At 45.3% G+C, this 15,414-nt stretch overlaps 1 protein-coding gene across 3 annotated transcripts in view; it reads left to right on the top strand.

Annotated features, from left to right (window-relative positions):
• The first annotated feature begins 12,155 nt into the window (after positions 1 to 12,155).
• The window catches only part of FGFR4 (fibroblast growth factor receptor 4), a 35,174-nt gene continuing 31,915 nt past the window's right edge, over positions 12,156 to 15,414 (top strand). For 2 of the 3 annotated variants that reach the window (XM_029583847.1, XM_029583848.1), the window contains exon 1: positions 12,157 to 12,274. In XM_029583847.1, coding sequence (XP_029439707.1) covers positions 12,260 to 12,274 — 15 coding nt within the window. In that variant the 5' untranslated portion in view covers positions 12,157 to 12,259. Of the gene's footprint in view, positions 12,275 to 15,414 lie in introns of all 3 variants that reach the window. The other variant, XR_003853437.1, reaches the window with a different exon arrangement.

The raw sequence follows: 15,414 nt of genomic DNA on the forward strand, positions 1-15,414 counted from the left end.
GGGCAGCTTCCTGGTTAGTGTGGGAACAGCAGCCATTTTGGCTGCATCTGAAGCTGCAGGGATGGGAAGAGGATCTCTCGCCACTGCTGTCCCTGGATGATTGGAGTCCCACGGAGGATTGGGGCCCCCATCGGAGGAAGATGATCTCCTGGGAGAGGATCCTGAGGATCCAGCAGTCTTTTCTCCTGACTCTTCTGCTGCTGCATGCGTATTTCGTCAGGAAGGCCACAAGATGCCATTTTTCCAGGCAGGAGGTTCCGCCGCCTAGCAAGAGGTATAAAGTTTCATGGGCCAGTGGTGCGACCAGGGTTTACAAAGTCCTGAGTAAGGCTGCACGTTCGGATGCTGTAGGTGAGGCCTCGGAGGAGTTGGATGACAGGGAGCCTGCAGCAGAGGATCCCCCTGAGGTGGATTTTTCTCCAGAGAGACGGTATACAGATGAGGGACGGGGTGAAACACCAACTGTGGTAGGGGACAATCCTAAGGTGGTTTGTCATTTCCAGAGGGAAGAATTATGGCCCTTGATTCCCTGTGTCCTTAAGGAGCTGGGAATTAAGGTTCCGTGAGAGGAATTTGATCAGGAAGAGGTGGACCCAGTCATGGTTGGCTTAAGAGGTCTAGCAAAGGCCTTCCCTTTCCATAAATCGGTGAAGAAGTTAGTGATTTGGGAGTGTGAGACGATAGAGACCAGTTTGAAGGTTGGTAGAGCAATGGACAAATTATATCTATTACCAGAGGACACACTTGAATTGTTGAGGCTGCCGAAGGTGGATACCTCAGTGTCTATTACGAAGAAAACCATTCTAGTGGCCAGTTCTGCAGTGCTTAAAGATATGCAAGACTGAAAGTTAGAAGTCCATCTCAAGAAGATATTTGAGGTGTCTGCTCTGAGCATTCATGCTGTGGTTTCCAGCAGTTTTATGCTTTGTGCTGGTCTGCGCTGGGTTCAGCAGTTGTAGGCTGACAAAGTAATGTCTCCAGCAGAGGCCAAGCAGGTCAAGTGGCTGGAAGCCGTGCCTATGGAGCAGAAGCATTATATGACCTAATCAGAATGTCCTCCAGAACTATGATGTTGGCGGTCTCAGCTAGGCGGTTCCTCTGGTTCAGGAACTGGTCGGCAGATGTTTGGTCTAAGCCTCAGGGATGTTACCTTTTAAGGAGAAACTACTTTTCAGAGGGGACTTAGAGGAGCTCATAAAGCATTTGGGAGAGAATAAAGGGCATAGGTTCCTTGAGAATAAGCCGAAGGGCAGAAAAGGATCCTTTCCTATGCGGCTTCACTTTCGGGTGAATCAGTGGTTTTGGCAGAATCAGGCTTTGGGAGGAGCCTAGAGACAAGGTACTGGGAGGCAGCAGTTCTGGAACCAGTCCTTTCAAGGCCAAAAGCTGAACAGAGATGGTTCCGGCCAGGGGGCGCATAGATCCAAGTCCACCCAATGAATTGAGGACTGTCCACTCCTTGGTGCCGGTCATTGGGGGTCGGTTGACTCTTTTCTACGAGTAGTGGGCCAAAGTCACATCAGACCAATGGGTCCTAAGTGTGATAAGACAAGGTTACACTTTAGAATTTGCTCGCCTGCTAAAGGACTTGTTCATGTTGTCTTCTTGCACCTCTGCAAACAAAAGGCAGATGGTTCAGGAAACTTATCAACCGCTTACAGATGCTGGGAGCCATCGTCCGAGGGACGGGGAGCTATTCCATTTATTTTGTGGTCCCAAAGAAGGAAGGGACATTCTGCCTGATCTTGGATCTAAAAAAGGTGAAAGTGGATCTCAAAGTTCTTCGTTTTCAGATAGAGACCCTGCACTTGTGATTGCAGTAGTGCACAAAAGAGAGTTTTTGACCTGTAGATTTGAATGAAGCATGCTTACACATAGCTATCTGGCTAGATCATCGGAGATTTCTGTGGTTCATGATTCTCGGGACATATTTTCAATTTTGTGCCCTTCATTCGAGTTGGCGACAGTTCTGAGAACCTTCACCAAGGAGATGGTTGAGGTGGTGGTGGCTCTCAGGAAGGAGGACATTTTAATTCACCCATATCTGAACAATTGACTTGTTTGAGCAAAGTCAGGGGTTCTTTATTTTGATTTATTTATTTATTTATCGAGTTTTATATACCGTCGTTCGGTTTCGCCATCACAATGGTTTACAGAGTGTCCAAAAACTTCATATGCTTATCGTTCTAGGCATCATTTGGATTTTAAATTGTACAGGTTAACTTACATGTTTTGGATTGGTTCTGTATGTTTATTTGGGCTGGTGGGGAGGGAAAAATGTGGCGTAGAGTCATAGGGTGTTTTGGAAGGCTTTGGTGAACATCCAAGTTTTTAGATCTTTTTTGAAGGTTTTTAAATTTTGTTGTATTCTCAGTTCAGTTGGGAGGGAGTTCCGTAGTTCGGGGCTTCCAAGGGATATAGCTCTTTTCCGAGTTAAGGTGAGTTTGTGATGCACAGGTGGAATTTTTAAAAGTCCTTTGTTGCGGTGGCTTTCAGGAAGGAGGAAATTTTAGTTCATCCATATCTGAACAATTGACTTATTCGAGCAAAGACAGAGGTTCTTTGCACTCGAGCAGTGGCTATGATACTGTAATGGGTAAGGACCTTGGGTTGGGTTGTGAATCTGTCAATCAGCTAACCCCTCCTCTCAGGTGTTGGAGTTCCTGGGGGCATGTTTTGATACCAGGATCGGGAAAGTTTCTCACCAGGGAACACATTTGCAGAGGTAGGTTCACAGCTTGTTGGAGAGTGCAGTTCCCAAGGTGTGGGATTACCTGTAGGTTTTTGGCTCTAAGGCTTCCACATTGGAATTGGTTCCTTGGGTGTTTGCTCATATGAGGCATCTGCAGAGGGCATTGCTTTCCCGGTGGGATCCCTTGTCGGAGCAGTTTCATCTACCGTTGCCTCTTATGGAGATGACCAGGTCCAGTCTCTCATGCTGGCTTAGTCGGGATCATTTAAGTCTGGGTGTAGACTTTGAGGTTCTGAATTGAATAGTAATCACAACCGATGCCAGCCTCTCTGGTTGGGGAGCTGTGTGCCAGATTCAGTCGATGCATGGACGGTGGCGGAGGCGTCGTGGTCTATCAATTGCCTAGAGACAAGAGTGGTTCAGTTTGCATTGCATGTCTTTCTACCTCTTACGTAGGCAACCGGTAAGAATTTTGTCAGACAATGCAACAGCGGTGGCTTATGTCAACCAACAGGGTTGTACCAAGAGTCAGGCCAGTGGTTCAGGAGGCCCAGGAGTTAATACACTGGGCAGACCAACAACTGGAGTTATTGGCAGCTTCTCACTAGGCCAGGATAGACCATGTGCAAGCAGATTTTCTCAGTCATCTGGATCCTGGGGAGTGCAAGTTGTTAGCACTACTAATTATTCCCTCAGTTAAGTCTGCTAGACTCACACAAGTAAGGGAGCGAGCACTATCTTTGGCAGGACCCACATTATGGAATTCAATGCCTCTGGAGATAAGGCTGCAGAAAAACTTTAAACTTTCAGAGTAAGTCTTAAAACTTAGCCCTTTAAACAGACTTTTTACAAAGAGAATGAAGAGAGCAAATAAGAGAATAACCCGGCACTGAATACGTAGTTTTTAATTTCCTGTTCTTTCCCAACCTCTAAATACACTTAAGATTATTTTATTTATATATGAACTGCAATAGTAACTTTAACCCTACAAAATCAATACTTAACAAACAGTTTTATATTGATAGAATCCTATTACCGCTCATATTGGCACAGTCATAATGTTTTAGCTATCCTAACTAATTTCTATTACTATATGTGCCTTTTTGTAAACCGTTGTGATGGTAAATTTACTGATTGATGGTATAGAAAAGTTTTTAAATAAATAAGCAATGCAGCTTATCTATCGCAAGTGGGGCATCCCCACATGGACTTGATGGCAACTCAAAGGAGTGCCAAGGCTCCGTGCTTCTTCAGTCACAGAAGAGAACACGGTGAGGAAGGGATCAATGCCATAGTGCTCCCATGGCTGCAAGTGGTTCTCCTGTATGTATTTTCGCCATGGCCGCTGATAGGCAGAGTTTTGCGGCAGATAGAGGTTAATCTGGGAAAGGTGATTCTGGTAGTGCCGGAGTGGCCTCGGCAGCCGTGGATTTGATCAATCTAGCAGTGAACGGGCTGCTGCATCTCTCTCATCTTCCAAGCCTTCTGCAACAAGTTCCCATATTTTCAGATCAGGTGGCTTGTTTCTGTTTTGCGGCTTGGCTTTTGAGAGGAAGCATCTAAGGTAGAAAGGATATCCTGAGGATGTCCTTTCCACTGCTGCAAACTAGGAAGACTTCAGCATCATTAGCCTATGTGAGATTGTGGAGAGTTTTTGAGACTTGGTGCACAGAGCATGGGGTTGAACCTACTCAAGTGTCTGTGGTGCACATTTTGACCGTACATCAGGGGTTGGTAAAGGATTTGGTCTTTAACTCCCTCAGAGTCCAGGTGGTGGCATTGGGCTGTCTTAGAGGCAAGGTGCAGGGAGCAGCCCTAGCTGCACATCCAGATGTAGTGCGTTTTCTCTGGGGGAGGAGGGGTGAAGCATTTGCGGCCTGCGATGCAGAAGTTGTCTCCCCCCTGGAGTGTTAACTTTGTCCTCAAGGGGATGTGTATGGCTCAGTTCAAACCACTTAGAAGGGCAACTATGAAGAATCTTACCTTAAAGGTTTAGGGTTTGGGTTTTTTTTGTGGTAGCAATTTGTTCCGGTAGGAGAATTTCAGAACTACAGGCTCTTGAGGATGATGGATTCTGGAGTCTTTGTGCACAGTTCCTTCCTTTCTTCCGAAGGTGGCATCGTCTTTTTATTTGTATCAATCGGTAGAGCTTCCGGCCTTCCCAAATGTGGATGCGGTGGCACCTCACACGAGAGAGTTGCAGCTCTTGGATGTGAAACGAGCCTTGTTACGGTATCTCAAAGTCACTACTAGCTTTCGACTATCAGATCATCTTTTTGTGTTATGGAGTGGCACAAAAAAAGGGAGATAATGCTTCAAAGTCCACCATAGGGCGGAGGTTGAAAGAAGTGATAGGTTCGGCATATATCTATCAGGTTCGCCCTATTCCTGAGGGGTTAAGGGCTCGCTCAATTGCAAACTGCATTCTGGGTTGAACGTCAACAAGTATCACCAGATGAGATTAGTAAAGCAGCTACTAGGAAGTGGTTGCATACTTTTGCCAGACATTATTGTTTGGATGTCCAGGTGAAAGTGTGCTTCCAGCGGTACTATCGCAGTCCCAACCTGCTGAGGGAAGCTTGGGTACAGCCCAGGAGTCTGGACTGATCTGGGTATGTACAGGGAAAGGAAAATTGGTTCTTACCTGCAAATTTTTGGTTTTGATAGTACCATAGATCAGTCCAGAGTCCCACCCAGTTGATGTGGGGAGAATTGGAGAGTCCGCTCAATCTATTATGGAAACCTGTGCCATTCTTCAGTCTGTTTACATTTTGGTTTCTTCCGTTTTTAAAATTGGAAAGGATCGTTCCATTTCTTAGTGCTTGTTCAGGGGGACGTGTTATGGGGGGAAGTATTTGTTTATGTTCAGTGCTATCTTGGCTTGAGCACAGGTCAATATTGAGGGACCGCAGATGGCACATCAGGTTATGTGGCAGTGTCAGCAAAACTTTGTCTCTATCTGCTGGAATGGAGGCAAAACCCAGGAGTCTGGATTCATCTGTGGTACTACAAGAATGAAAATTAGCAGGCGAGAACCAATTTTCCTATATTTCAGTACTGAGACCCACTACGTGCATGCACACCTGAGCCAGTGCACATCACTCCTGCCCTGCAGCACCCCCTGCTATTCCAGGGGTGATGGGATCAGGATCCGAAACCACCTGCAAACTAATAAATGATACTGCCACAACTGTTTGAAACATCTGTGACACATTGGCGTTATCTTTTGCTGGATTTTACACAGTTGCTTGCTTGTGATTTTCATGGCTGTTTATACCCTTTTATTTGTATTAAAAACACATAAAGACAGACCTGAGCTGATTGACTTCATCAGTGTCTCTGGCTGTCCGTGTGCATCAGTAGTCACGGTTTCAGAATTTACACCCAGTATTACTGCATTTGCGTGTTTGTGTATACTTCACTCCATTACTTTTTTTCAGCAGTGAGGGCAGACCTCTGCCCTTCTTTAGTCTTTATCTTCAGTAAACGAAAGTATTTCATTATCATCGGTTCAATGAAATTGAGGTTGGATTTGGATCCCCATTTTTCCCCGCTGCTGTGATACTGCAGGCTCTGTTTGATCCGCTGTCTTCATTTCTAGGAATCATCTTTCCCATATCTGTAACCCAGGAGTGGCCAACCTGTAACCCAGGAGTGGCCAACCTTTCATATGCAAAATGAGACACTTGCCCTTCTGGTCAAATGGCAATTGAGCAGCACTGTAGAGGACAGGAGGGAAGGGTTTGGAGCAGGAAGCACACAATAGAACAGAGCAGAAGAGAACCACTCTCCTACTCCAGTTCCTCTTTTCCTGACCTCATAGTGCTGCTAGCTACTGCAGAGACAAAAAGGCGCTGAAGGGTGCAAGAGAATAAGTGTTGGAGCCACTTGGCAATAGTGATCACAACATTGTCAAATTTGACTTGACTGGAGGGAGCACAAAAAAAAAAAATCTACTGCAACAGCATTTACCTTTCAAAAGGCTTAACTGCTAAAATGAGGAAAATGGTGAGGAAAAAAATGAAAAGAGCAACTGCAAAGGTTAAGAGTTTAGCTCAGGCACAGACTTTGTTTAAAAATACCATCTTGGAAGCCCAGAATAATGTATTTCGCGCATTAGAAAAGGTGGAATGAAGGCTAAATGACGATTGGTATGGTTAAAAGGTGAGGTGAGAGAGGCAACAATAGCTAAAAGAAAATCCTTCAAGAAATGGAAAAGGGATCTGAATTAAGAAAACACGAAACAGCATAAGCACTGGCAAGGCAGATGCAAAGCACTGATAAGGAAGGCAAAGAGAATTTGAAAAGATGCTTGCCATGGAAGCAAAAAACATAATAAAAACTTTCATGCACATTTGAAGTAAAAAGCCTGCAAGGGACTCAGTTGTACCTTTAGATGATCAAAGGTTAAAAGGAGCACTTAGAGATGAGAAAGCCATAGCAATGATACTAAATTAATTATTTGCTTCCATCTTCACTGAGGAAGATGTAAGATATACCCGTGCCAGAAATGATATTCAAAGGTGATGATTCAGAGGAACTGAAACAAATCTCAGTGAAACTGGAGGATGTACATGGACAAATTGACAAACCAAAGAGTATGGTCCCAAAAAACAAAGCGGAAGCTGATCCAAGATGGCTCCCAGCAATGGACACGAAGAGATGGATCGGTAAGAAAGGACTTTTATTAAATCTTGCCCGACTCTGGCTGAGTTTCGCTCTTCTAGGAGCTGCCTCAGGGGCTTATCAGTCACATCGGTTGGCTTTTCCACAAGCGCACTATTTTTTTAACCAAAAGGTATTGAAAGTTCGATCTTTTCATACACTGAAACTGTGTATGAGAGGTATACTCATGGTTGAAAACATACTATTGTGATTATTTCAACGCCAGTGTGTGCTACACATTGTCAGCAGCAAGGCTGCAGCACAACATGGAATGTAGTAGTGACTCTACTATAGTGTATGAAAAGATCGAACTTTCAATACCTTTCGGTTAAAAAAATAGTGCGCTCGTGGAAAAGCCAACAGATGTGGCTGATAAACCCCTGAGGCAGCTCCTAGAAAGGCAAAACTCGGCCAGAGTCGGGCAAGATTTAATAAAAGTCCTTTTTTACCGATGCATCTCTTCGTGTCCATTGCTGCAAACCAAAGAGTATTAAATCACCTAGACCAGATGGTATACATGCCAGAGTGCTGAAAAAAGTGACAAATTAAGTTGCAGACCTGCTACTGGAAATTTGTAAACTATCAGTAACATCTATGGTACCTGAAGACTGGAGAGTTGCTAATGTAATGCAAATTTTTAAAAAGGGATCAAGGGGTGATCCAGGAGGTTATAAAACAGTGAGTCTGATATCTGAAGCAGGCAAAATGATAGCTTCTATCATAAAGAACAAAATTGCTGAACATTCAGATAAGTATAGTTTAATGGGACAAAGCCAACATGGGTTTAACCAAGGGAAGTCTTGCCTGACAAATTTGCTACACTTTTTTGAGGCATAAAAACGTGGATGGCCAGTTGATATAGTGTATCTGGCTTTCTAGAAAGCATTTGACAAAGTCCCTCATGAGAGCCTTCTTAGGAAATTAAAGATTCATGGGATGGGGCAGTGTCCTATTGTGGATTGCCAACTGGGTTAAAAGAGAAAACAGAGTAGATGTAACTGGTAAATTTTCCCAATGGAGAAAGCTGAATAGTGGAGTGCCCTAGGGATCTGTTCTGGGACTACTGCTTTTTTATATATATATTTATAAACGACCTGGAAATGGGAACAAGTGAGGTGATCAAATTTGCTGATGACACACAATTTTTCAAAGTTGTTAAAGCACAAGAGGATTGTGAGAAATTGCGAGAGGACATTGCAAAACTGGGAGACTGCACGTGTCCACAATACATTTCATTTGCCATTTGCATGCCCAAAGTGCTGCACTTAGGGAAGCGTAACCCAAATTATAGCTATATAATGTAAGGTTCCACATTAGGAGTCACCACTCAAGAAAAGGATCTAGGTGTCATTGTTGAAAATCCATCCTTATAAACAGGAGCATCTCCCTAATACTTGCCCTGTCTTTTTACAGACTCTCTTGAGGGGTCTGACTGTAATTGAATGTAATTATCAAAGTCTCTTAGGGAAGACAGTAAGGGTCTAAGTACCTAGCAATGCCTCCAGAGCCCAGCATCCTGTCTCTCACAATAGCCAGTCTGGGTCCCTTAGAAAAACCTGGCAGATCCTACTAGCAAGATCAATTCACAGTTCTCTCCCATGCCTGGTAGTAAGATGTGGTATTCCCCAAATTTGTCTGGCTAAGAGTTCATGGGGTGAATACTAGTGACTGAGTGGAAGCTGAATCTTTCTCGGGATTTGGATTGTTCTCCATATTTAACTATGGAGGCTGATAAAGGAGGAAGCATTCTTGAATCTCTGGAAGAAAATGAGATTCAGTTACTAGAGGATGAGGAGGAACAGATTAGATTGTTCCATAAAGAAGAGGTGGCTGCATTAGTTTTGCAGGTCTCTGTGACATTATGTCTTGAGGAGGATGTGTAAAGCTGCTTCTACTTTTCCTCTTCACCCAGAGATTGAAACTATGATCATGGCTGAGTGGGAGTTCCCTAAAGCTGGATATAGAAACATAGAAATGACTGCAGAAGAAGACCAAATGGCCCATCCAGTCTGCCCAGCAAGCTTTCACACTTATTTTTTTCTCATACTTATCTGTTACTCTTGGCCCTTAGTAACTTTTTGGTTCTATTTCACTTCCACCCCTGCCATTGCTGTAGAAAGTAGAGCTGGAGCTGCATCTAAGTGAAGTATCTAGCTTAATTGGTTAGGGGTAGTAACTGCTGCAATAAGCAAGCTACTCCCACGCTTATTTGTTTACCCAGCCTGTGCAATTCAGTCCTTGTTGGTTGTTGTCTGAATATAAATCATCTTTTCTTCACCCCCCTGCCGTTGAAGCAGTGAGCTGCGCTGGATATGTATTCCAAGTGAAGTATCAGGCTTAATTGGTTCGCTTATTTGTTTACTCAGCCTGTGCCATTCAGTCCTTGTTGGTTGTTGTCTTAATATAAATCATCTTTTCTTCATTCCCCCTGCCATTGAAGCAGTGAACTATGACATTTATAGATGTCAGAGTTATATCTGTTACCTTCTAAGGTTTTGGATCGTCTTTTTCAACAGCCTAAAGTGGATGCATCAGTCACAGCTGTGGCTAGGAAGACTACTATTCGTGTGGAAGAAGGTGCTTTCCTTCGTGATGCTCAGGATAGGAAGTTAGAGGCAGTACTCAATCTTTTTTTTCTACAGGTTCCTTTGTTTTACAGGAAGCAGTTTGTGCATGTTATGTTGCCAGATCTCTGCTTTGCTGGATACAGCAATTATTTAAGTTAACTAACTCAGCAAAGCTGGAGTCGGCTACAGCTTATATATCTGATGCTTTGTACGATATAATCAGAATCTCTACCAGGTTTTTGGCTCTTTCTGTGGGAGCCAGATGGCTTTTTTGGTGAAGAAATTGGTCTGCTGACTCTATCAAAATCTAGGCTATCTCGTTTACCTTTCAAGGGTAAATACCTTTGTAGGGAGGAATTGGATAGTTTAATAAAGAATATGGGAGATCAGAAAGTTCAGAGATTACCTGAAGATAAGGTTAAACCATGTTTTTGGCTTTATAGAAGCTAAGAGCTATAGACCGGGCAAATGAATATTACCTCAAGCTTCTAGGGGTAAGAATACTTCTCGGTCCTTTTGTGGGGCAAGAAGACCAAGGGGACAGTTTGTCCGAACCACCGTTGGTTCAAATAATACACAATGAAGTCAGGAGGATTCATTTTCTAGGGGAACCTCTAGGAAGCAGACTATAAGCTTTTCTTGGAAATTGGATCCACATTACTTCAGATCAATCGGTTTTGGATATAATCCAATATAGTTATGCCCTAGAATTAAGAAGATTGGTAAAAGACCTGCCCATTCTGCTGTCAAGGTTGCTGCAGTTCATGTGGCAATTAACAAATTGATTCAATTGCAGGCACTTCGTCCATCAAAAGGGCTATTCAATTTATTTTGTGATTCCAAAAAAGGATGGTTCTTTCCGAGCTATATTAGATCTGAAAGGGGTATGTGCGACTGACACAAGCCTTTATATAGAATGGGTGTGTATGTATGTGTGTGCATATATATTATGCCTGGATTGGCCACTGTCGGAGATAGGATGCTGGTCTGACCTAGCACGGCAGTTATGTTAATCCAATTACGAACCTATTTGTTGTTAATGAGAACTGTAGGCAGGTCTGTCCTTAGAGGGTGGAGAACAGCGTCTATGGCGCTGGGCCCTGCACTTTTGCGGGATGCCGTACCTCCATGCTTGTCCCATCCACCTGCACCCTCTTCTACTATTTTAGAGGGGAAAAATGACAAATCTATGCAGATTCTCTTGTGTTTGCCAAAATGTAGCCACTGCAAGCACCCTGGATGGGCAGAGGCCCTGGCTTTGGGCCACCCCACATTGTTCACAGTTTAGTTGGGATGGGTCTCAGCTTCTAACTATTAGGATCCCTTGAGGTGTAAAACAATAGAGGGCAGAAGAAAGTTCAGAAGGAGCAGGTACCGGAGGGGGATGGGGGAATTAGCAGGACAGGCAGAGGGATCTTAAGCATTGAATAATTCAGTGGCAGGGCAGAAGGAAGGGGACGGCAGCTGCGAACCCCTTCCTGTCAGCCTTGCTAAGGAGCAGCGTAGAGGAGCAGGGCCGGAGTAGGATTGTGTTGTCACAACAGGAGTGGTGACAACTCACCAGCCAAAAAGGAAGATGAAAAATGGTGGAGCACTCGAGTGCCATTCGCTAGCGGGCACCTGGGCAGGTAACGCATTGGTTTTCTGCTTGGTTATAATAAGCCCCAGGTACCCAGACCACAAATAGCAGGTGCCTGGGGAAGGTGTGAGAAAATAATAAAAGGATCCATGCCAGGAACGCTGCCAGCATAGGGTTGTGAATAAATAAAGGGCGAGGGCAGCCCAGCATGGCTGTCCCCTGTCCCATACATCTTCCCTGGGGGGGGGGGGGGGGTACAAGGTGAATAATGGTGATAAACAACAATACGGTCACACAGCAAAGGTCTCGGTGGTGAGGGCTGTGTAAGAAGACATTGAAAACTATGGCCTGATTTCTCCATTGTCAGGAAGGGGTAGTGTTAAGGCTAGGATTAGCCAGTTAATGTTCCCGTGCATCCTAATGGTGCTGTTATATATGGAGTGGGGTTTAATTTGGGGAGGAGCAGGAGTGCCTGACGTGTGGCGTGCCAGGCTGCAGCAGGAAAGCGCTGGGCACTGTTCCAAGTGGCTGAAGCTGAAATGGGCAATTGGTGGGAGCTAAGAGGATGGCTGGAGAGGGTTGGGAGTGATTGGAGGAGGGCTGCAGCCTGTAACTGGAGAAGCTCCTGAGGTCAGCCTCCGCCTCCCCGCGAGGTGCAAAGTCTGAGCAGTGCTCCCCCATCCTCCTCACACTGTTTCATGGTTTGGATGGAGACGAGCAGCGCTGCAGTGGCCATGAGAGAATAACCCCCCTGGGATGGAGCTGGGGCAGGTAGGAATCTGGATTTTAGGGGGTGCAGGATCGTTGCAGGTAGAAAGGGTAGGGGATGCATGCCGCAGGCCAGGTGCTTGTAGTACAGTTTTGGGGTGGGGGACAGGAAGGCAACCAGCACCACTCTGGAACTTTTGGGGTTACGTATACTGGGAGTGAGCTGCCAGTATGGGCACTGGATTTTCTGAGTGCCCCTGGGGAGCCTTGACTGCTCTCCTGCCATTGATTTCCCATGCACTGCCACACACTGTGCTGCTTTTTCCTCCATGTGTGCAACTCCATTACCTTCTGGGCCAGGCCGTTTCATGTATCTTCCACCCGCTGTCAAGACAAACTTTCTAACCTTATTCTTCTCTCTACCACATTTGACTTCATATCATGACCTAGAACTTCTTTTCCATTGAAAAAATGGTTGCTGCTTGCTGCAATCTTGTTGGTTAGACTAGGGTAGGGTTCAAATCCTGCTTCTCACACACTTTGAGGAAAGTCACTTTATCTTTTGTCATCAGGTTCCAATTTAGGGTCCTATATAAATATAACAATATTGTTTAAATGCTGTCTTTAATGGCTCATTCAGGATAGATGTAGGTCCGTAAGCCTCACCTATGCTCTTCTCCCTGGCTCCCCTCGACTCCATCTCTATAAATGAGCTTTTCTGGGTATAGCCTCTAGAAGTGGACACAGCACTGCAGCGAGCACTTCCGTTCCAGCTCTCCCCTTTCCCTTTCTACCCTGGCATCCCTTGTCTCATTTTGCGGGAATAACCGATTTGATCACCCTACTAAATCTACTTAACATTTCTATAGCGCTACATGTCATACGCAGCTCTGTGCAAACCTAAAAAAAAAAAAAAGACAGTCCCTGCTCAGTAGAGCTTACAATCTAGTAAGACATACAGGACAAGAGACTTGATTAAAAGAAAGAAAGTCCAAGACTAAAAGCAGACACTCAGAATCTTGCTCTTGGGTTTCCGCCTTTGCCCTTTTTTATATCAAATCATAGTTGTCACCCTGAATTAGACAGCGTAAGCTTAATTTGACTTCAGGGAGGCAGAATAAACACTCCTTAGAGGCCATCAAAATCACTTGTCAATTGAACATAGAAATGCAATATTTAAAAAAAATTGTGCAGAATGTGTTAATAATTTAAAAGATTGCATATTCCAAAACATGAGATTGTGAAGATGGTGCCTTTGGGGCTTTTCCCTGGTCTTTCACCAATGCCTCGGTCATGTTCAGAATTTCTTTTCTGTTTACTTTGCACCCTTTTGATTGATTACGTGTTTTTATATATCTGATTTTGATTATTATTTCATTGCTTATCTTGGTACATTAGTGAGGAAGAGATTTTAAAAAAGAACACAAAATGTGCTTTCTCATTTTCATATTCTGTCTGCGGACCTTATTCCCAAAGGATTTAGCTCTCTGGCTCGCTATCTCCCCCTCTTCATGTCTTCTCCTCTGCTCTCTGGCTCCCTCTCTCCCCCTCTTCATGTCTTCTCCTCTGCTCTCTGGCTCCCTCTCTCCCCCTCTTCATGTCTTTCCCCGCTCTCTGGCTCCCTCTCTCCCCCTCTTCATGTCTTCTCCTCTGCTCTCTGGCTCCCTCTCTCCCCCTCTTCATGTCTTCTCCTCTGCTCTCTGGCTCCCTCTCTCCCCCTCTTCATGTCTTCCCCGCTCTCTGGCTCCCTCTCTCCCCCTCTTCATGTCTTCTCCTCTGCTCTCTGGCTCCCTCTCTCCCCCTCTTCATGTCTTCTCCTCTGCTCTCTGGCTCCCTCTCTCCCCCTCTTCATGTCTTCTCCTCTGCTCTCTGGCTCCCTCTCTCCCCCTCTTCATGTCTTTCCCCATCTTCTGGCTCGCTCTCTCCCCCTCTTCATGTCTTTCCCCGCTCTCTGGCTCCCTCTCTCCCCCTCTTCATGTCTTTCCCCATCTTCTGGCTCGCTCTCTCCCCCTCTTCATGTCTTTCCCGCTCTCTGGCCGCTGTCTTCCCCGCTCTCTGGCTCTCACATCCTCCTGACATATTCTCTCTAATTTCTTACTTCCTTTCCCCCATCTGCCCCTTCTCTGTCTCAGGAGGACTGGGGGTGCTGCTCCTTTTCCCATGACCTTCCTAGGCAGCTGTCTTTTTGCCTTGTGAGAAATCAGGCCTGGCCATGAACTTTCATTCACAACTTCCTGGGAAACTTTTATACTCCTTCCAGCTCAGTGCATTCATGGCCGGGACCTTGCACTGGGTCTCCTCCTGGCCCTGTTTCTGACCACTAGGTATGGCTATTATGTGGGAGGTGGGACCCACTCCTCCTGTAGCTGTGAATGATGCATCCACAACATTCCTAGCCCTGGCCAACGTGGGCAATCGAGTGCAGGTCCTCCAGGTGGTAGTACAAAGGAATATCATTGAGGCTGGATCTCTCAGAGCTTTCTTACCAGTTCCTCACTTTTTCCTTCCCTGTGGAGTGTCCAACCTATTGCCAGGCTGTATCATCTTAAAAAAAAACCCAAAGACAAACCTTCCCTACCAGTCCCTTTGCAATAACACTTCTAAAATATTAAATCAAATTGGCTGCAGGACTGATCCCTGTTGCATGCTCTCCTCTAATTTATGGGTCAGGCAGTAAAAGAAATGAATCAGATGATCTCCCTCTGGCTTCTGACCCCGCAACCTGTCATATTCGTCCCCCAACTACCTCCTAGGGACATCTGGAAACTTCCTAGAAGTCTCTTTCCAGTGAGTGAGCAGATCCTCCGAGCTCCTGCAGTATCCGGGGATGAATCCCACCCAGCCCCCCAGCTCTGTCCACTTTCAGTTTTACTAGCGCCCTGCAAACCCTCTCTTCTGTAAATGGAGGGGCATCTACCCCACGTGTTCCCCTGCCAACCTCCAGTGCTCGTCTCTGAGCCCCCCTTCAGGGAACAAGTCTGTCGTGAGGGCGCCCATTCTCTGCCCCTGTACTCACTACTCCAGTAAAGAACAAACATGGAACCAGGAAGCATTTCTAAATCCTGGAAACACAACAGGAGAGCATAGATAGGGGTAATATTAATCTGCCATTTTTTAACACTGCAAAGTGAAAGGTATTTGTCAACCCTGCCTGTCACTCCCAGGCCTGTACTAACCCTGCCTCTACCTCATAACCCCGCCTC

This window comes from Rhinatrema bivittatum, chromosome 18, assembly GCF_901001135.1.
Source record: "Rhinatrema bivittatum chromosome 18, aRhiBiv1.1, whole genome shotgun sequence".
In the NCBI taxonomy this organism is placed as follows: Eukaryota; Metazoa; Chordata; class Amphibia; order Gymnophiona; family Rhinatrematidae; genus Rhinatrema; species Rhinatrema bivittatum.